This window comes from Hibiscus syriacus, unplaced genomic scaffold (genome assembly GCF_006381635.1).
Source record: "Hibiscus syriacus cultivar Baekdansim isolate YM2019G1 unplaced genomic scaffold, ASM638163v2 tig00110895_pilon, whole genome shotgun sequence".
Lineage (NCBI taxonomy): Eukaryota > Viridiplantae > Streptophyta > Magnoliopsida > Malvales > Malvaceae > Hibiscus > Hibiscus syriacus.
The window spans coordinates 5,689,735-5,713,376 of NW_024062903.1; the positions used below are offsets into that span (position 1 = coordinate 5,689,735).

At 33.2% G+C, this 23,642-nt stretch overlaps 1 protein-coding gene and 1 pseudogene across 1 annotated transcript; both read left to right on the forward strand.

Annotated features, from left to right (window-relative positions):
• The first annotated feature begins 14,541 nt into the window (after positions 1–14,541).
• Positions 14,542–16,187, forward strand: LOC120146002 (annotated as a pseudogene).
• Positions 16,188–17,510: 1,323 nt separating this feature from the next.
• Positions 17,511–19,163, forward strand: LOC120146141 (60S ribosomal protein L24-like). The gene is made up of 5 exons (XM_039159798.1): positions 17,511–17,609; positions 18,211–18,286; positions 18,369–18,470; positions 18,714–18,862; positions 18,975–19,163. The coding sequence occupies exons 1-5, from the start codon at positions 17,599–17,601 to the stop codon at positions 19,129–19,131; spliced, it is 495 nt and encodes a 164-aa protein (XP_039015729.1). The 5' UTR covers positions 17,511–17,598; the 3' UTR covers positions 19,132–19,163.
• Positions 19,164–23,642: the final 4,479 nt, after the last annotated feature.

Genomic DNA, 23,642 nt, shown 5'->3' on the forward strand with positions numbered 1-23,642 from the left:
ACGCCATAAATCTACGAAGAAACGCTTCGGTGTCTTCGCCTCTAACGACCCTTGGTATTCTCATCTTTCGACTTACAAGATAAGTATTTCCTCCGCTTATTTTCACTCTCTTTTCCTTCTATCTTTTTTTGTTCAGTTTGAATCTGTCTCTCTGTTTTTTTTTTCTTTTTTTTCTTGTTTTCTTTTTTGTTCTCTCCCCCCGAATGCTCCATTTTCCTTCTCTGTTTTCCTCTGCCTTTATCTGATAGCATGTGTGATTTCTGATAGCTTCCTGTCTGATGATAATTATTAAACCCCCTTGAAAGTACTATGACTTTCTTTGCGTTGAAGGGAAAAAAGCCCCGTTTTTTAGATTTAATCCATTTGTTAATGGTTTCTTTTTGATTGATTAACTTGTCTGTCATTGTAGGTGAAGCGGTGACATCAAAAATCCTCATCGGTGGTAGGAGAAATCAACGGCAGCAGTAGCTACCTAGGGTTATAATGAAACCCTATGTGAATCGGGTCGTATCAGTTGAATAGGGTTGGATCCTGGGCTAGGTTGGGTCCATTGCAGTATTGGTTTCCTAGTGGGTTGGGGTTGTTGTAGTTCAGCTTGGTGTTGGGTCTGATCTTGGGTCGGGTTTATTATAATTGGGTCGAGTTTGATATAATCGGGTCAACTTCTGTTGGGCTTCGGGTTATTATATATTGGGCCTAAAAAATGGAAAAAATGTAAAATTAAAATAATAATAATATAATAATAATAATAATTAAATAAGACCCAAATAAAAATGGGTGTCTACAACCCTAATTTTGTCCAAAAATTAAAGAGGGAACAAAATCTAAGGATCAAGCAAAGAATTATACCATTTGTAATTTGATAGGGCTTTAAAAGCCAATAAAAAAGCATGAATCAACCCCCAGTTTTTGGTAAGCAGCCTTTTTTTGTAAACCAAAAAGAAAGCAAATAAAAAAGGGGGCTATCTCTTCTTCTTCACATTTTTTTCTTTCATACATGTTTTTTAGCATTTATATGTAAAATATGGTTAGGGTGTTGGCCGTAGCTCTACATCGCTAGTGGGGGAGGTCGTTGTTTTGTTCGGGTCAGTTGAGCGTTCTAACCACCATCTATAGTGGTCGGAGGGATGAACGATGCCCACATAGGGAATTTGGGTTTCGAATGAGGAGTTTGGGTTAAGAAAAGGGGGTGTTTTGGTTCTTTTTTTTTTGCATCGGTTCGGGCTTCAGGCTGATTCGACGTTAGTTAGAAGTGTGAAGGCCATCGGTTTATGGTGGCCGGCGTTTGGCCGATGAGAAATGTTGTGTTTTCTTTGGGTGGTTGGTCGCGAGTAGAGAAGGAAGAAAGGAGGAGTCTGTTTTGTGTTTTTGGGTTAATTACATAGAGGTCCCTGGGTTTAGCATTTCCTCACGTTTTGGTTATTTATTTTAGGGGCTAATCGCCCATAAGTCCTCTTAGTTTCAACATGTTTCACGCTTTGGTCGCTATTAGGGGAGAATCACCTTTAAGCCCCCTATATTTTCACCATTTTTGCACTTTGGTCACTCATTTTTTATTTATTTCGGAAATGCATGTAGATTTTACTAACTTTTAATTTGATCACTATTATGGTATGTTATTTATTTCAAGTTAAGTACTAACTTTTATTTTATTGTATATTAACTACTAACTTTTATTTTATTACACTCTAACCATTGTTATTTATTTATTTATTTATTGTTTCTAATATTCGATTCGACCTTATGGTGACCTGATTCGAGGTATGTTCAACATTATTATGGTTCGGACTCTGCTAACCACTAGCTTTTTTATTTTATTTTATTTTTATTAATTTGTTTGAATTATTTGATTCTACTTTGTGTTGACCTTATCCGGGATATGATCCGCATTATTATGCGCTAACTTTTCTAACAACTAACATTCTAACAGCTAATTACTAACTACTAACATTTTTATTTATTTGTTTTATTTTATGTTTGAACCATGTACGACCTTGCGACGACCTACCATGGGGTATGACTCGCATTATTTACAGTCTCAGATAAATAATAAAATTTGATATTAACATTTTATTTTTATTGCATTTTATTTCTGTTATTTAACTTTATGCATTTTTAAATTTATACCTTTTTATTTCTTTTTTTTTATTTTTTATTTTAATTTCAGTCTTTACATTTTACTTGCTTTAATGTTCTAATCGTTTATTTATGTCTCTTTATTTTTCAGTACTTTAATTTTATTCATTTAATTATTGTGTTTTATTGTATGTTTATTTTTCTTCTATAATTTAATTTTTGCATAGTTAGATTTTGTTTCCTTACATTTTACCATGTATGGATATTATATATTTATTCGTATTATTTATGTATCTATATATTCTTTGTTCTTGGGAATTAGTTTCGAACGATTGTATAAAATGTTTATTTAATTCGTTTTTAACGCTTTTTTACTCTAATATTTTCAAAAACACTTATTTGTAGAATGGTCGTGGAAAACATTGCTTGGTCGAAGTAGTGCGATCCGATACGACATTTGAACTTGAAATAAATTGAATTTATTTTTTAAAAGTGATAATTAATTTATTTTTATTCTAATTCAAATTATGCAATGCGTTTTTTTATAAAGTAATTTATTTTATGCAAAATGCGGATATTCAATTTATATTTGATTTACATTTTTTGATAAATTGAGGAGGGAATATTCTTTTTAGGCAAGAAATAGAAGAGATAGCCTTCCTATATGAGGATGAGCAAATCGCGATATTTCTTTTCGAATTAAAGGATTTTCCCTAATAAATAATTCGAAGCAAATTAATTAAACTTTAATAAATGGATCATTTTCTAGCTTTATATTTGATTTATAATTTCCACTACCGCTACAATATATAAGTGATTAAGTACTAATTTTGGGCGTTGTAGGGGTGATTATCCTTCCCCACGAGTAACTGACTCTCGGACCCATTACGTCGAGTTTTTTGGTAAATACAGACCAACTTTTGTCTAAAAAACAATTTTTCCCTAAAATTGTTTTAAATGACGTTTTTAGGTATTCGACCTACCTAACCCAAAGGTTGATTTCAACTTCCATTCAATTTAATTCAAAAAAAATTCTCAAAATTTTCGAATAAAGTCATAATTGTTTTTTAAAATGATATTTAATTGTTTTTCTAAAAAAATTATTATGACAGCTTGACGACTCCGCTGGGGATTTTTTTAGAGAGTCAGCTATAAGTCGCTTACACATTGTCGCTGTGGTGGAAATTATGGGTCTAATTATGATCCATTTATTGAAGCTTAATAAATTCTTTATTTCTTTGAATTATCATACTAATGTTTTAATTTATGTTTTCAGATTTGTCAAGGTTTTTGTCAAGTTTTTTTTATTTTCCTTTTGAGTCAAAGGTTTGTATGTTTCTCCTCACACATATCACGAGCATTTACATGACATGCTCTAGACCCGAGCTTCATTCCAAATAAGTCGGGGTGAATGCTTTACTCTCGTAAGAATTTATTCTTTGTATGAGTTTTAGCAAATAACCCCTGGGATACATATGCCTTATACCTTCGTAGGGATTTATTCCTCCTATGGGTATAAGGAAGAATCCCATAAATTGAACTCGATCCATTTACACTTGTAATAGGTTAGGATTAAGGGCTTGGCAGCCCAATGGGGCACCAACATCAAGGACAATTTGAGTACACTTTCGTCATAGAGCCGAAACCATGCATGTAGTGAACCATAGAATGGTCACCCTAGGTATAGTCATACCGAACCTCTGTCCGTCAATAGGTGCCAAAATATATGTACACGAAGGAGGAAAGACTCTAAACCTTTTCCTTTTGCTTTAAGTTCGTAGAATATATTTATTCTTTTTTAATAAAAGAATGCAAACTAGATATATGTGGTTAGGATCAATTTCTTGAAAATAAATCATTTTGGGTAGAAAGCATGTCCAAGTAGGATTGTTATTTAATGAAATCATGCTCGAGTAGATACCATGATTGGGTAGATGTCATTTTTAAATAGCATTTTTTAATTCTATTGATTATCTTACCGGTACTAACTCATTTTTTTTCTTTTTGGTGTCATTTTCACATTTTTTGCATTGCATTTCATCAACATGACATAATGCGTAAGTGTTGATCCGCAAGGGAATATTTAAGTGAAAATTTTCAATCAAACAGTCACATATACAGACACGCACCGAGGGTTAAAAAAGAAAGTTCAAAAACTACAAGAAGATAACTTGCTTGAAGATCATCTATTAATTCGAGAAGTAATCCAGTAGCAGATCCTTATCTACGATCGTTCAATCGCTAATTACCAAGGAGTGACTCGTGACTTCAACACCTCAGGGGTATTAAATGAGATAGGTTATATAGTGCTTAAGGGGCATAATTTTCAAGGATGAAGATCCGAGATGAAGCACCAACCCATTTCAGACTGAGCATCTAAGTGAAAGCATGTCTGTAAAATGGACTATCTTGTAATGTGAAGACTTTTATCTCTGATGAAAATTATTCTATGATATTCATCGATGGGATCAACACTTTTTGTATCTGCATTTGCATATTTACATTCCACACTACATTTATTTAAACATTTTCGCATGCATCATTCATGAAAACATGGGGATTAATTTATGGAGAATTTTATGGAAGTGGTCCTGATCACGTGACACCACATTAAGCATAGAAGCAAGATTCAAACAAGTAAAAGAATAAACTAAAATCAGTACGGTGGGAGCCTACTCAGCCAGCCATAGGACTAAGCCTTATAGGATATCCGAGAAAGAGAGTCAATTTGATCCAATTCCAATGACCTCTGAGGAATTACTTTCAATGCTTGTTGAGAAAAATCTTGTGACTCTCATTTAGTCCAAGCTAAAAGAGTCCCTATATCCTGAGGGTTATGATGTTGATGTCATATGCAACTATAACATAGGAAGTTCAGGGCATCCTAGTGAGAACTGTAGAGCGTTGAAGTGCAAGGTCTAGAATCTGATCGATTTAGGGGCATGGACGTTCAATGAATAATGGGACATTCTGATGCTAATCAATAAGAGATATTGACATCCACCATGAACTTCTTTTTTGCAATTGCATTAAGAGCATTATTTTGTTTGAACTCATTTTTTTCTTTAATATTTGCTTAAATATTTTTTGTTATCTTTTGATGACTGAATGTATGTTACCTTCTAAGGTTGAATAATTTAACGAGTTTTAATCTTGTAGTTCTTCGAATATCAAGTGAATTAAAGATTCTTTTAGTTCTTCAAGAATTATACATTTTTGACATATGACAAGATTAGACCATTTTTTATCCCATCCAAAACCCAAAAAATAAAACTTCTCGATTCTTTACCTGAAATAATTCATGGTTACTATCAAAAGACCAAATTTTGACTTTATATTTCTTTGATATTTTGAAACGTTGCTTTTATCTTTTTCAAGACACAAAAAGTCATACTCTTATCTTTCGTTGAGCCAATAAAGTCACACCATCGTCTACTTAAATGCAAAACCAACATTTTTCTACCAATAAAACCTAAAGGCATTGAGTATAATATGTTCACTTGAACGTGAACCTTTCTACAATAAGACATAACGTGGGGCATCTCACATCAATTTTCTGAAGATGAGCCTAAACAATTGAGACATGCTAGAAGCATAAAGAAAATAAAAAGGGGAAATTAATTAAAAATAATTCTATCATGCATTAATTACATTGCTTTCATGTGAATAAAAATTAATCCTGAAAATCTATCCTCCTAAGATACCTCTTCTACAAGGACTTCCGTGTATGAAATGATGAACGTCTTTCTTTAATTATCTCTTCACAAAAGGAGAAAATATATATCCCTTGTGTCCCCATTTGAGTCTGAATTATATTTTCTTCTGATTTAACCCTAACTAAAGATCACCCTTCACACTAGGGGCAAAGTGAAAGAAATATGCTCGCATGAGTGAAGACAATCAATCCAGATAAGATACCGAAAGGTGAACCAAATGCAAAGTTCAAAGATCAAATCAAAGCAAATAAATAAAAAAGCAAAGAAAAAAATAGAGTAAAGAGAAAAAAACAAAGAAGAAGAAAAGAGCAAAGAAGAAGAAAAGAGCACAGAAAAAAACAAAGAGCAAAGAGCAAAAAAAGAAAGAAAAAGAAGAAGAAAAAGAAAAAGAAAAAAAGAAAAAGAAGACAAGAAGCACATGCAAAAAGTCCCTCTAGTCAAATGACGCATCGAGCCTCAAGCCACAAGATTGAGCAATTACAATTTGTTGAAAGATTCAGAATCAATTCACCAAAAGATCATAGAACATCAAGAGAAAATAAAGGACACATACGAGTAGGTTCAAATTGAGTAAGACAGTATTCAAGACATCAGAATAAATTGACCCTTGGTTCAATTACCCTTAAACACTTGTTTGGGTCTATTTATCCCTTTCTTTCATAACTGTGAACCATAGCCTACATTATATGCCAAAAAATCTCTTTCTAATCATATATGGATTTCTAAACAGAAGAAACTATCTTTAAATTTCATCCCTCCCATCAAGATTAATCTTTTATTTACAAAAGGTTTTCTAAAATCTTTAATGTGTGATAGAGAAAAATAACAAATGGGGGTTCAAGACGTAAATTTTGAATAACGTCTTGAAACTAAATGAGGATTTGAGTTGAAAACTTAAAAAGGTGGCTTGAATATAAAAATTGTGTAACTGTTGTATAGGAGGCGATCTCACAAATCCCTTGAAAAGAGATACTTATAACCCGAATGTGCTCACGAGAGTTGAGAACCGGAGAACACTTCCAATATATAAGCATAGAAACTATTCCATCAGATCAGTGAACATCAAAGAAACGAGAATGCCAGACTTTGACCAAAGATAACAACTCGAGACCTCTTATCATTTCTTACTTAACCCTACTTCAAAGATATCATTAATCTTGACACTTGTCAAAGAGCTATATTACTTTTGAAGGATTAAAAGTATAATTAATTCTTTGATATCCAATGAACTTTTTTTATGATTTTTATCAATTGTGAAACTTAGAAAGGGGAAATATTTTTTTCATTTTTCAAAATTCTTTTAATTGATATTTTTTCAAAATTTGAAAATAAAAGAAAAAGAAAAACATTTTCAAACAAGACAATCTCTCTGGAGTAGGCCTTAGTAATTGACACGTGTATCTCATACACTAAGCTCATAGTTAAAATCAGTGCTGGAGCCAGAAATGATAAGTGTTTGGGGCATTTTTTGAAGGCTCATATCATCTAGAAATGATAGATGTTGGGGCATTTTTAAAGACCCATATCTTCCAAAAGTACAACATCATTAAGCTTAGCTGACATCAATGATTCAGAAAGGTGTGACGACTGAAAATGGTGAAGCAGAGACAGTGGAGCTTACTATATGATTGTTTTGTCCATTGTCACAACATACAATTGCATTGTTCTGGTGATTACCCATGCATTAATGTTGGCAAGAAAAAATGTCCCACTTACATTACCACTGAGCTTTGCTCTTCGGTTTCCTAGCAACGCTATACAAAGCTCTGAACATCATGAAAAGAGCATTCCTAGTTGAAAAATCTAGACAGAAGTCACATGAAATGATGAGTAAGTTTTCGAATGTTTTACAAATCAGTAACTATAGAGCTGAACCAATGTTATGATCATGTGTTGTTTCCATAAATCCTAATTTCACCCAAGATGAAGGTTGTCTTCTACAACTCCCGAGATTAAAATTAAGGAAGGGTGAAGATTTCAATCCACAGAATGCGCGATGGAATTTTAAAGAAATAGTGAAGCCAACTAAGATTAAACGATGAGTTGTCATTAACTTCTCAACAAGATGTGATACAAATAGCCTCATTTGGGATTCAATTCAGATAAATCTCTATTCAAGGTGAGTCAAGATCCCAATCAGAGTAAACGCTACTATCTTGTTGAAAGAATTTAAAGAAAAGAACAAGGAAAGCCAATCTGAATTTCCTGAAGCTCCACAGTTCCTCCTTTGTGTTTTACCTGATAAAAAGAATTATGATCCTTATGAATCTTGTCAGGTTTGGCATAATTACGTAGTATATGGCTCCAACTAGGGTCAATGATCAGCATCTTACAAATTTGCTTCTAAGAATCAATGCAAAGCTTGGAGGACTGAATTTGATGTTAACATTTGAGCAAACACCTTCAATTCCCGTATTTTCTAAGGTTCCAACCATCATCTTTAGCATGGATGTGTCTCATGGCTCCCCTAGGCAATCTGATATCCTATCAATTGCTGCGGTAGGCAGCTTCAAGCAGTGGCAATTGATTTCCCACTACAGGGCAGTTGTGGGTACATCTCCAAAGCTTGAAATAATGGATTCTCTATTCAAAGTAAAGATGAAAGCTCTATTGGATCTCTACGTGGGTCCAGACAAGGGAAGCCATTTTTATCATGGGAAAAAATTTGCAAGGGCAAGAAGCCATTGATACAAGTCAAGAATTGCTAGGATGCGCTGGTGCAAACAAAGAGTGAAGACAATCGAATCAGGGATAAAATGAAGAGTTCTCCAATATCTGTCTTTGACCATTGAATCAAGAAAACATACATAAACATATACATACACGTTACATAAAATTTGCATCTTTGCATCATACATTCATCATCATATTGCAATAAAAGAGGTTTTTCCCTTCTCATAAGGGTACATTTATAATTGCTTTTGAGAAACTAATTTCATATTTCTCAAGATTGTCTGTCTAAAAACATCAATCTAGTCTTTCTTAAGATTGTTTTTCCTAAAATCCTTATTTCATTTTCTCTCAAAGGCCATTTTTCTCCTCTCACAAGGACATCATTTAATTTTCCTTTCTCAAGATCATTTTCTTTTCTCACGAGGACAAATTCAAAAAATGTCATTTTTATCAAAATAAAAATCAAGTCAAATACATGAAATCAACTTCATCATAACATCCAAGATAGTCATTCATAAATTCATCATTTTTATATTGATCTTTAAGGAAATATAAGTTTGGTGATGACTAGACATCCTCAACATGAAGGAACAATGTCATCCACATATTTGACATCCTGAAGTGAACAATTAGATCTTCTAAAGGCAGCTTTCCTCAACAAGTAGGAGCAGACAGTCTATAAACCTTTGAGATTGTTTTTCTCAAAACAAATTTTGTCTTGCTTGAGACGATTTTCCACAAAATTTGAAAATTTTGAAACAAAATTGATCTCATTTGAGATTGTTTCTTTCAAAACAAACTTCGTCTCTCTTGAGAAAGTTTCATTCGAAACACAAATTTTGAAATTGTTTCACTTGAAACAAAATTGCTGACATTTGATATTGTTTTTTAGTCTTGCTTGAGACAAATTTTAACAAATTTTGAAATTGTTTCACTTGAAACAAAATTGATATCACTTGAGATTGTTTTCTCTAAAACAAAAATTGTCTCACTTGAGACAATTTCTCTTGAAACAAATTTTATCTCGCATGAGAAAATTTCTCTTGAAACAAAAATCCTTGAGATTGTTTCTCTCGAAACAAATTTCGTCTCGCTTGAGACAGTTTTCCACAAATTTTGAAATTTTTGCACCTAAAACAAAATTGATCTCACTTGAGATTGTTTTTCTTGAAACAAATTTCGTATCATTTGAGACATTTTCTTTTGAAACATAAGCTTTTGAGATTATTTCCCTCAAAACAAATTTTGGCTCGCTTGAGAAAGTTTTCCCTTGAGATGCAAATTTTGAATTTGTTTCACTTGAAACAAAATTGATCTCACTTGAGATTGTTTTTCTCTAAACAAATTTTGTCTCATTTGAGACAGTCTTCCTTAATATGCGAACACTTGAGATTGTTTCTCTCAAAACAAATTTCGTCTCGCTTGAGATAATTTTCCCTTGGAACGTAAATTTTGAAATTGTTCTCACTTGAGATTGTTTTTTCTTAAAAAACTAATTTTGTCTCGCTTGAGATAATTTTCCCTTGAAACGCAAATTTTGAAAATGTTTTCACTTGAGATTGTTTTTCTTAAAAATCAAACTCCGCCTCTCTTGAGATAATTTTCCTTTTAAATGCAAATTTTGAAACTGTTCTCACTTGATATTGTTCTTCTTAAAAAACAAAATTTGTCTCGCTTGAGATAGTTTTCCCTTAAAACGTAAATTCTAAAATGTTTCACTCGAAACAAAATTTTATCTGACCCAAGATAGCTTCTATTGAAACAAATTTCTTTCCACTTATTCATTTTCATTCAAATATTTGATAGGAATTCAATGTTGGCAAACACTTCATTCCACAATTCCATGTTGGAAAAGAAGATTTCATTTCAAGTCAATCATTGGCAACTGATCATATCTCCTCAACGCGAAGGAGCAGTGTCACCCTCAGATAACCAGACTTCATCATCACGTAGGAACTGTGTTCTCTCCAAATTATCCCTAAAGACGGCTAGACATCCTCATCAAGTAGGAACAATGTCGTCCACCGACCAGATCTCCTCAACGCGTAGGAGCAGTGTCATCCTCAGACAATTAGACTTCCTCATCACGTAGGAATCGTGTTGTCTCCAAATTATCTATAAAGACGGCTAGACGTTCTCATCACGTAGGAGAAATGTCCTCCACCGACCAGATCTCCTCAACGCTTAGGAGTAGCTTCATCCTCAGATAACCAGGCTTCCTCGTCACGTAGGAACCGTGTTGTCTCCAAATTATCCCAAAAAAATGGCTAAACGTCCTCATCATGTAGGAACAATGTCATCCACCGACCAAATCTCCTCAACGCGAAGAAGCAGTGTCATCCTTAGACAATCAGACTTCCTCAACGCGTAGGAATCGTATTGTCTCCAAAATTATCTCCAGGTTGACCCGATTTCCTCAACGAGAAAAAACATCGTCATCTTCAATAAATAATTTACCCGAAAATGACCATAACTCTTTAACAGGAATGAGCAATGTCGTCTTCAACACCAAATTATCTCTAGATTGACCCGACGTCCTCAACATGGAAGAACAATGTCATCTTTAAATCCTCTATTTTCAGGCGAAGAATTTGAGCTCAAGATGCAGAGCAAACATCGTAGCTAGACAAAATTAGGCCATTATTTGTCTTTGCTTCGTCATTGTTTACACAATAGACGAGCAAATAATGGCATATGTAATACCCTAATTTTGTCTGAAAACTAAATATGGAACAAAATGTAAGGACCAGGCAAAGAATTATACCATTTGTAATTTGGTGGGGCTTTAAAAGCCAATCAAAAAGCAGGAAACATCCCCCGATTTTTTATAAGCAACCCCTTGATTTTTTGTAAACAACCCTCTATTTTTGTAAACCAGAAAGAAAACAAAAAAGGGGGCTCTCTCCTTCTTCACGTTTTTTCTTTCATACATGTTTTTTTAGCATTTATACGTAAAATATGGTTAGGGTGATAATCTTGGTCGTAGTTTTGCGTAGCTGGTGGGGGAGGTTATTGTTTTGTTCGGGTCAGTTAAGCATTCCGACAACCATGGATGGTGGTCGGAGGGAAGAACGATGCCCAAATAGGGCATTTGGGTTTCGAGCGAGGAGTTTGGGTTGAGAAAATGGGATGTTTTGGTTATTTTTTTTGCTTCGGTTCGGGCTTCGGGTTGATTCGGCGTTGGTTGAGAGTGTGAGGGCCATCGATTTATGATAGTCGGTGTTTGGCCAGTGAGAAAGGTTGTGTTTTCTTTTGGCGGTCAGTCGCGAGCAGAGAAAAAAGAAATGAGGGGTAGTATTTTTTGTATTTTTGGGTTAATCATGCAGAGGTCCCCGGGTTTTAGCGTTACCTCACGTTTTGGTCACTTATTTTAGGGGTTACTCACTCGTAAGTCCTCCCAGTTTCTGTGTGTTTCACGCTTTGGTCACTATTATGGGAAAATCACCTTTAAGTCCCCTATATTTTAGCCCTTTTTGCACTCTGGTCAATCATTTTTTTTATTTATTTCAAAAGTGCATGCAGATTTTTTAACTTTTAATTTGGTCACTATTATGCTATGTTATTTATTTCAAGTTAACTACTAACTTTTATTTTATTGCATATTAACTACTAACTTTTATTTTATTACACTCTAACCATTTTTATTTATTTATTTATTGTTTCTAATATTCGATTCAACTTTGTGGTGACCCGATTCAGGGTATGATCCACATTACTATGATTCAGACTCTGATAACCACTAACTTTTTATTTTATTTTATTTTATTTTAATTAATTTGTTTGAATTATTTGATTTGACCTTGTGGTGACCCGATCCGGGGTATGATCCACATTATTATGGTTCAAACTCTGCTAACCGCTAACTTTTCTAACAGCTAACCTTTCTAACCGCTAATTACTAACTGCTAACATTTTTTATTTATTTTTTTTATTTTATGTTCGAACCATGTACGACCTTGCGACGACATGCCCCGTGGTATGACTCTCATCGGGATAAATAATAAAATTCGATATTAATATTTTATTTTTATTGCATTTTATTTCTGTTATTTAACTTTATACACTTTTAAATTTATGCATTTTATTTCTTTTATTTATTTATTTTAATTTTAATTTCATTCTTTGCATTTTACTTGCTTTAATGTTCTAATCGTTTATTTATGTCTCTTTATTTTTCAGTAATTTAATTTATTCGTTTAATTATTATTTTTTATTGTCGGTTTATTTTACTTCTATAATTTAATTTTTGCATATTTAAATTTTGTTTCCTTACATTTAACCATGTATGGATATTATATATTTATTTGTATTATTTATGTATGTGTATATTCTTTGTTCTTGGGAATTGGTTTTGAATGATTGTATAAAATGTTTGTTTCATTATTTTTTAACGCTTTTTTTACTCTAATATTTTCAAGAACACTTATTTGTAGAATGGGCGTAGAAAGCATTGTTTGGTCGAAGTAGTGATATCCGATACGACATTCGAACGAAATGTGAACTCGAAATAAATCAAATTTATTTTTTAAAAGTGATAATTACTTTGTTTTTATTCTAATTCAAATTACACAATATGTTTTTTATATAGTAATTTATTTTATGTAAAATGCGGATATTCAATTTATATTTGATTTACGTTTTTTTATAAATCGAGGAGGGAATATTTGTTTTTAGGCAAGAAATAGAAGAGATAGTCTTCTCATCAGAGGATGAGCAAATCTCGATATTTCTTTTCAAATTAAAGTATTTTCCCTAATAAATAATTCAAAGCAAATTAATTAAACTTTAATAAATGAATCATTTTCTAGCTTTATATTTGATTTATAATTTCCACTACCGCGACAATATATAAGCGATTAAGTACTAATTTTGGGCATTGTGGGGGTGTTTATCCTTCCCCACGCGTAACTGACTCCCGGACCCGTTACGTCGAGTTTTTTGGTAAACGCAAACCAACTTTTGTCTAAAAAACGATTTTTTCCTAAAATTATTTTAAATGAAATTTTTAGGTATTCGACCTACCTAACCCAAAAGTCGATGACGAATCTTATTGAATTTAATTCTAATTAATTCATAAAACCCCAAAATTTTCAAATAAAATCATAATTGTTTTTAAAATGATATTTAATTATTTTTCTAAAAAATGATCATGACAACTACCTCAACATCTAGGAAAACAGTAACCCTCACTTCAAATATAGAGTGGTCGGTTTAGGATTTAGGCTTAATGTGCAATATTAATGAGAACATGCTTTAAATGCTAAGAATATACTTCTAATATGTAATCCAACTTAATACTATAGTTTGATCAAGTCAACATTTTCTTTTTTATTTATCTTATATTACTCAGATTTCAATGAAAATGCCATACAAATACATGCATTTATGCTCTTTTTAAGCCTGGGCACAGACAAAAGATCTATAAATTAAAAAATACGGGTTTAAAATTTAATACTCTTTTTTAAAATAATTAAATACGCAAATTTTCTTCTTCTTCTTTTTTCTCTTCTCCCCTTTACATACTAAATCAAAATTTAGCAGATTTTCTAAAATAATAGATACGGAGTTGCTCTCCTCTGGAACTTAGTACATAAGCTCCTGAGCCTGAGGGTCTTGGGATTCCAGATGTACTACATAAACAAGTGTAAGACCGAAAAACCTCAGGGAATAAAAAGAGAGAGATGAAACAAGATAATTGGTAACTAGTGGATATGTAAAGAGATAAAACAATTTCTAGATACGCTAGGGATGGGTGAAGTGATCATTCTTGTAGAATAAAAATGGAAAATTTATTGAAGACACGCCACCCCTTGATGAGGATGCACATCAAACGGCAACCAAACTAATGAAACTATTTCAAAAAATGTACTCAACACTTTAACTAATTCTATTGTCACCCGATGAAAAAAGTTTAGAACATGGACAAAATTATTGCACTTTGTTCAGTAAAGCTAATGGAAAAACATGCCACTTCTAGAAATAAGCACCTTTATGGAACCATTCTCTTAAAAACATTATTAACAATATGACCATAACTCTCATCCATGGCTCTTTATCCTTAAATTCTCCGTCACCTGCTCCCTCTTTCACCCCCATTCAGTCCAGAAAGAAAAAATGAGAATTTCAAGAGAGTTTTTGGGTACCTTGGTTCTTCTTCTGGTTTCATCAATGGCTAACGGAGACCCTCTTGTTCCTGCATTAATCATCTTTGGAGACTCGGTTGTTGATGTTGGGAACAACAACAATCTCTATACACTTATCAAGGCCAACTTTCCACCGTATGGAAGAGATTTTGTTACTCACAGGCCAACCGGAAGATTCTGCAATGGAAAACTAGCCACAGATTTCACTGGTAATTTTTTTTAGAGAACCCATACTTGTTTTTCCCCATTCATTTAGGCTCTTTCACTCCCTTATGTGATGGACCTTATCCATTCCTGCATGCACAGCGGAATACCTTGGGTTCAATTCATACCCGCCGACTTACCTTAGTCAAGATGCCAGAGGAAATGCTCTCTTGACTGGAGCCAACTTTGCTTCGGCTGCTTCTGGTTTATATGACAGAACTGCAAACCTATATGTAAAATATTAAGATCCCAATCCTCAACCCCTTTCTTTTTCTCTATGGTCCTGACTATGAAGCCTGATCATCGAACAAGATGAACTGTTTTGTTGACTTTTGTAGCGTGCCATAACATTGACCCAGCAGTTAAACTACTACAAGGAGTACCAAACGAAAGTGGTGAACATGGTAGGGAAAGCTAAAGCGAATGACATATTCTCTGGTGCCATATAACTTTTGAGTGCAGGAAGCAGTGATTATATTCAGAACTACTACATCAATCCTCTACTCAATAGAATCTGTACACCGGATCAATTCTCTGACATTCTCATTAGATCATACTCTACTTTCATTCAGGTATCATTTGGCTTTCACTTACGGGGGCTATTGTGATATCTTTAGCAATATTTGGACCATTTACTTGAGAAATTAGTACCTGTTTTATGTTTGAAATAGAATCTGTATACACTGGGAGCAAGGAGGATTGGAGTCACAACCTTACCGCCAACAGGTTGTTTACCTGCGGCGATCACCCTATTTGGTGGAGGAAGTAACCAGTGTGTTGCAAGGTTAAACCAAGATGCCATAGCCTTCAACAATAAACTAAACAGAACATCTGTAAGCCTACTGGACAAGTTGGCAGGTCTCAAACTTGTTGTCTTCGATATATACCAGCCTCTCTTGGACATGGTTACAAAGCCTAGTGATAATGGTAAATCACCTGTTGTGCAAAAGAGTAGTTAATCAACAGAATGAATCAACATTCTGTATTAGATAACAAATTTCATTGTTTTATTCAAGGCTCTACCATGCATGATTCATTAATATACTTTTCCCCTGTGAATTTGGTTGTTGCAGGTTTCTTTGAGTCAAGAAGAGCTTGCTGTGGAACGGGTACACTAGAGACCTCCTTGCTTTGCAATTCGAGGGCCCTGGGGACCTCCTCCAATGCTACATCGTATGTATTTTGGGATGGATTCCATCCCTCTGAAGCAGCCAACGAGGTCTTAGAAGGCAATTTGCTAGCACAGGGAGTGGGACTCGTCTCTTGAAGCTATTTCCTTCATGTTCGTAGAAAGGGAATAAAGAAAAAGAAGAAAATACTGTCACCCATTCACGTAATCTTCTCATATGTAGGATATTATATATTACTTGAGTCTTCGTTGGTATATTGTTTTAGCAGGAGACAGTCTTCAATGTTAAGTTGTTAACCATCAATAAAGTAGATGACAATTGAAACTTGAAAGAGACTTGATCTTCAGTAAGGATATTTCTATAATTTTTTTATATATATTAAAATCCTTATAGCCGATAGAAATGAGTTTAGACAATGAGGAAGTCAAACTCAAATGGCACTAGAAATTCACCTGCGCCAATGAAATATCTCAGGCCAGGAAGAAAGTTCTAATCCACCATTACAATTGTTCTCAAAACGAAGCTTTGCTTTCAGAGTACTTGACTGCTTATATGTTGGAAGCTGTAATCATCCATTAGAGCAAGAAAAGACAGACAGGATTAGTTCAGATTTCAGATCCTCAATTCATCCGTCCCTTCAGCAGATATGAGATGTTTAGAAACTGTAAAACATACATCAATGCTCCTTATTTATTATTCATAAACATTACATGTATATATACAAATATAAAGATCTACAATATGTAAAGTAATATCCTATGTTAATTATATAATATTCTACGTTAAATACAATATATATCAATCTATAAGATTCAAGCTGTAAATCCCTAAAACTCTCCTCAAGTTAGAGCATATATATTAATCATGTTCAACTTGTTATATAGATAATTAATCCAAACTCTGTTAAGAGCATTTATGAAAATGTCTCATAACTTGTTATATATTATGTATAATATATGTTTTTTATATTTTTTATAATAATTTATTATTTATCATTTTATAGCTTACATCATATTTGAATTTTTTAAATAGTGTTTTTAGTATTTTATTTTTAATATATTTATTTATATTTTGAATATTTGAATTATATTTTAAATAACTTTAATTTTCTAAAATTAAATTAAATAAGCATGTGAACTTAAAAAATCAATTTGATCCTCGAATTTTGATTAAAAAAAATCAATTTAGTACATTTGGTACATCATCAATCACCGTGAACCTTTACGTCAGTATCGTGGACTACCATGTTAACTTAGCGAAGTATCATGTCAGTATCATAACTATAGACATTTGACTCTGTTGGTCAAATTGGTTTTTTCTCGATTTAAGTTCCACAAATAAGTGGGGGGAAATTAAGGGTCAGATTTGATTTTCTGGAAAAAAAATAGGGTTTTAGATACTATCATGCCTAATTGCATTCAAATCTAATTATAAAATGAGTTTTACTAGTCTAACAATTAACATATTCCTTTGCTTTTAGATATTGGGTTTGGTCCATATCCAATTTATCATTCTATTCGCAGCCCGTTCAGGGTAATTCGTAATTCTAAAACAATATAAGGGCCGTTTCTTCAAAACCTTGAATATACCTAGCAAAGTCCGCTAGGGTTTCAAAACCAAAGGAACAGAGAAACAGCGGCAGCAACAGCGCCAGCCATGGTTCTCAAGTATGCTTCTTCTCTACATTTCCATTACTTTTTACCTTTGAAGTTGTTCCTTTTGGTTTTATTTTATTGTATTTCAGCCTGCTTGAAATTTGACTGTTGAATTCATGTTCATCTGTTTTAATTTAAGTACAATGCGAGGAATTAATGTTCGTCAATTTTAGTTAGAACATTAAAGCTGGAATTAACATTTCATCTCTCTCTTAAAATTTCTATTTTACGTGTCCATTTTCTCGGCAGCCTGATTGTTGTTAAATTTTCGTTTTTGAATTTATTGCATTAATATGAGATTTTATCAATTTATCGAAGCTGAATGTCTTGCATTAATGAAAGAAAATAAAAAATAAAATACTGGCTGCTAAATCTTGATGGTAAGAAATAAAATTAGTTCTTAGCTATGTGCGTTGAAATGGAATTATATTTTAGTTCTGCTATTGAGATGCTAGTGTTCATTTCAATTGCAAACGAATTCATCTTTAATGGCTATAATTGTTTAATTTAGTTAATCATGTGATAGTCAAGTGAATGATTAGGCTGGTGAATATTGATTTTATGTTTTCAATATTCCAAATTTCATACTAAACTGTGTGATGTGGAATGCTAGGACGGAGCTTTGCCGATTTAGTGGTGCCAAGATTTACCCTGGGAAAGGCATCAGATTCGTTCGTTCTGATTCTCAGGTAAATTTTTCTGAGTTATGATTTGAAGCAGTTAATATCATATAGTTGCATTTGTAATAATTGCCTTCATTGATTCTTTTAGGTCTTTCTCTTTTCCAATTCAAAATGCAAGAGGTACTTCCACAACCGTCTGAAACCATCGAAACTTACATGGACAGCCATGTATAGGAAACAACATAAGAAGGTGAGTATCGACATTACTAATGCACATATATACAGAAAATTGCTACATTTTGGAGTAATTATATCCAGGTTGTGACACAAGAGAAATGATTGTGAGTAATAAAATTTTATGACAAACATATTAATGTTCAGTATAAAATGAATAATTATCGAACAGTTTTAGGCATTTCTTTTTGTTCTTTTAGCAATCTGATAAAAGTTGAGTGATTTTTTTTTCTATTTTGTTACAACTTACATGCATTAGGACATTGCCCAAGAGGCTATTAAGAAGAGGAGACGGACCACCAAGAAGCCTTACTCCCGATCCATTGTTGGTGCCACTTTAGAGGTTATCCAGAAGAAGAGGAGTGAGAAACCCGAAGTTCGTGATGCTGCTAGGGAAGCTGCTCTCCGGTGTGTTTTTTGTTTTGTTTGGCATATAAGTTTCATCCCATAATTGTCATTGCTGATTTTCATGTATCAAGCATTTTGTGGGGAATACTTTGTGATTATTTTAATTCTGCAGAGAAATCAAGGAAAGAATCAAGAAATCTAAGGATGAGAAGAAGGCGAAGAAAGCTGAAGTATCTGCAAAGCAACAGAAGACACAGGGCAAGGGTAGCATTCCGAAGGGTGGGGCACCAAAAGGTCCCAAGCTCGGTGGTGGTGGTGGAAAGCGTTGAGTTTGCTAATTCATTATCTGCCTTTCTCTGGCCAGAGAATTAGGGTTAGTATAATGTTAATTTTGAAGTCATTTTATAGACTTAATGGCACTGATCGCCATGGTTTTGGTATACTATGAACTCTGTTGAATTTGAGTGAATTAGTAATTTTCAGGATTTTAATTTTGTTTTTCAACCTACATATTTGGAATTTGACTAGGGGGTGTAAACGAGCCGAGTCAAGCTCGAGTATTGCTGAGCTCGACTCGAAAACTCTAAAATAGAGCTCGACTCGAAAACTCTGAAATAGAGCTCGACTCGAAAACTCGCGAGCTTAAAATTTTCAAGTTCGACTCGAACTCGAAATCCTGAACTGAAGCTCGTGAGCAGCTCGAAATGAAAAAGAAAATTCTTAAACTTAACTCGATTTAAGCCTCAAACTCGAACATGAACCTTAATTAAATGCATTAAATCTTACTATATTTTTAAAAAAATTCAATACATAAATATTAATATTATTAATAATTTATTTAAAAAAAATAAAATCTTAATATATTATATTTTCAAGTTGCTCACGAGTTTTTCGAGCCGAATATCGAGTAGCTCGTTTTGGCTCGTTAAGAACTCGAGTCAAGCTCGGGCTCGAGTTGAGTCTATTCGATCCGAGTATTTATCGAGTCGATCTCGAGTAACTCGCGATCTGTCTTATCTCATTTTCAGCCCTAAATTTGACCAAGTTGAGAATGCAATTTTCTATCATTGATTTGGATTTTCAACTCAGAGCTTAGTCATGTTTCTTCTCTCAATCATTTGATAAGTTGTATCGATTTCATTTCTTTTAGACTATAAATTACATATTTAGTCATCCAACTATAACATTGGTTCTGTTTTAGTTACCTAATCAGACCCATATATAAAATCATACCCATATATAAAATCATACCTGAATCTTATTTAAAAAAAAATTGACCCTGTCAGACTTGAATGTCTTGAAATCTGTTAATATCGATTTAAATTACCGTCCCTATATATATCATGTTTGGGCAGTCAAAGGATTTGAAGAAAAACCCTAAACGCTCTTGAATTCCTAGCTAACTTATGAAATTTGACTGCCAATCCATGGTCGAACGGGCCCCAGATTTGAACTATTCTCGTCGAGACGAGTCTGTCGGTGTAATTTGGTGGCCAACAACAACCAACGATGACGTCGGACGGGTCGACGGCCGACAGGTGGTAAGCTACTGGCGATGATTGGTTTTCTAGAGAGAACGAAGACCCTCTCTCTAGAAATATTTTAAAAGAAAAAATGAGAAAAAAAGAACAAAGGAAAAAAATATGATATTTATAGAAAATTTTTTGGGAAATTACACTTAGGTCCCCTTAAATTAGGCGTGTTTTTGCAAAATGGTCACTTGAAGGGACCATTTTTTAATTTACCCATTTCTTATTCATGTTATATATTTTTTGTTTAATTATTGTTTGGTCCCTATACTTTTAGGCGTGTTTTGCATTTTGGTCATGTGTAGTGACTGTTTAATTTTTTAAATACTTAGGGACTGATTTAGTGATTTTACCTTTTTATTTCGCAGCACTAACTTTTTGGTTTATTTTCTTCTAGGTCCTCTACTTTATGCGTGTTTTTCCATTTTGGTCATTAGTCCTCTATTTATTTTATTTCTTAAATTTTGTGCTATAATTTGTGTTGGTTTCAATTTAGTTATTTTTATTATTCTGGTTTATTTGAATTTATTCACTAGTTTTTATTTTTATTCATTTTAGCCACTGTTTGGGTTCTATTTATTATTTTATTATAATTTAGATATGATATCTTCAATTTATACATTTTAGTCACCTGTTGATTATGATATGGCTATTGTTTTTATTTTTTATTTCATTTTAGTCCTTTTCTGCTTAGTATTTTATATTTATGATTATTTTAATTTGAGTGCCTTATTTTAATGATTTCTTTAGTCCTGAATGATTAAAGTTAGTTTATTTACGATTGTAGTGCTCATATTGTAAAATATTCGCAATATTTACTTTATTTATTGTTGATTGTGTAGTTTAATCCCTAAAATTACTATTCTTTATTATCTTGATCCATTATTTACATATATTTTAATTTCTTGCTATTTGTAATATTTTCAAATAGTATTTTACTCGAGGAATTTATAGAAGCGCGCATTAACTGACAAGGAGTGTGTTTCCAAGAATTGTTCGAATAAAATAATACTTTTTATATTTAAATGAATTTATTTTTAATATAATTAATATATATATTTTGGGCAATATTCTTTTGTATGGGGGAATCCAAGGAAATGCCCCCTTAACTGACAAGAAAGGTATCTTCAAGAATTGTTTGTACAAAATAATACCCCTTATATTTTTCTAAAAAAGATCATAATTTAAAAGTATATTCGAATTTGCCAATTTCAATATTTAAATGACGTATAATCGCTTATGAACCGATTTTGGGCGTTGTGCGGGTGTTAATCTTTCCCCACAAGTAATTGACTCCCGAACCCTTCTTCAAAATGAATTTTTGGTTAAAGTATATCATTTTTTTATCTTTTAAAATTATTTTTCTTAAAATTATTTTAAAAGGTATTTTTAGGTATTCGACCTACCTAACCCAAAGGTCGATGGTGACTCCAAATCTATTTATTTGTTCTTTATTTTAAAACCCAACTTTTTCCAAGATTAAGTTGGATCCATCACTATCATAGCCCTAAAAAGCTTAAAGACAGTTCCGACAACTTGGCAACTCTACTAGGGACATTAGAGAGTCAGGCCGTAATCGATTATATATAATCTTTTTAGTCGAAAATGGTAAATTTGAATGATATTTAAATTTTGATCCTCATGTTTTGGTTGCATCGCATTGTACATCTTTTATTCATTAGTTGTACTAACGTGTGATTTGCATATTTCAGATTTCTGACTTTTGTTCTAGTTTGTTGGTTTTTTTTTATCAAGGCAAAGGATTGTTAGTTTCCCCTCACACAAGCTATAACCATTTGAGTATTTGGAGCCTTCTAAATGTGCTTTGTCCCGTTAGATAGGGGTGAATGCTACGCTTATGTGAGAAAAGTATTTTTCTCCGCATGGGCTTTAGCTAGTAAAATCTATGGTACATATGCCTCATGTTTACAAGCGAAACATTGAGTTTCCTCGCATGGACATGAGGAAATGAATCCTCTCAAATTGAACTCGATCTATTTTAGCCTATAATGGGTGAGGACTGAGGGTCTGGCAGGCCCAAAGGGGCACCAGTAAAAGACAATTCGATGACCCTGTTAGTAATATCGAAACTCTACTCATTTCGTACTGAATTCCTGTCAGATGTTCTTCAAAGGTCAAAAAAGGGAAACTCACTCTAACTTTTTCCTCGAATTTATTTATTTTGCCAAAAGCATGAGAATTAGAAGAGTGTGCGATTAGGTTCATTTTTTTCAAACAAGCATGGAACTAGAAAGCATGAGGTTAGGATTTATATATTGAACAAAGCATGGGGGTAGAAAACATGCCTGGGTAGGACTGTTATGAAAGCATGTCAGGGTAGATACCATGTTGGGCAGGATCTTTTCCTTTTGTAAATATTTCTTCCCTTTTTTGGTTAAATGGTACTAACAATTTCTTTTGTTTTATATTATTTTTATCTGCCTTATGTTTGCATTTGCATTTTCACATCATAATCAAACAAAGTGTTAAGTCACAAGTGATTGACCGAATCAGAAGGTTTTCATATCGACATAAGAGTTCCATAACTAGACAGTCAACTCCGTAAGGGCGACGACTTACAAAGAAAATTGATCGACAGGAGAAGAGCTCAAAGATTTATTGAAGACTCTTATTAGAAAAAGATCAAGATGGCATCAAATAGCCAGGTGATAGTTGAGTGAAGAGTAAGAAGATCTTTCGCGAGATATCAAGGTTGCTTTTCTTCTGGAGAATCCCACAGAAATGGAAGTCTAGAGATCCCATAATCACAATGGGTGAATTAAACTGAACAAAGGTGGGTCAACACTCTGAGGAATCCAACAACGACTACAAAGACAACCTCAAATCATAAGAAATACCTAGATCGAGAAAATGAAGCTAGTTTGTCTAGTGTAAGGAACACTTACGATCTTATGAGGGTTGTTCTATAGTGATCGCTTTTGGAATTAACACCTTGTGCATTTGCATTTTCATTTGCATTCTGGTTTTGCATTAATTTATTTTGATTACTTTTACAGTAATTCTTGTCATTTTGTACTAACGTGTTTTTATGTTTTCGCTTGCATCGCATGATCATGACATAATCAAGGTGTTGATTTGTGAGTGGTCATCAAAGTAAAAGGTTTTCATGATGGACAAAGGGTTTCACAATCAAGTAGACTATAACACAGATGGGGAATGGCATCTTGAGGAAACTCCGAGGATAGTGGAGAGCTATACATCTTAAGATCGTATGTCTGATGAAGAGCAAAAGGTGATAAGAGAGATAAGAGAGCAAATGTCCAAGAGGATGTATAGATTAGTTATTCTAG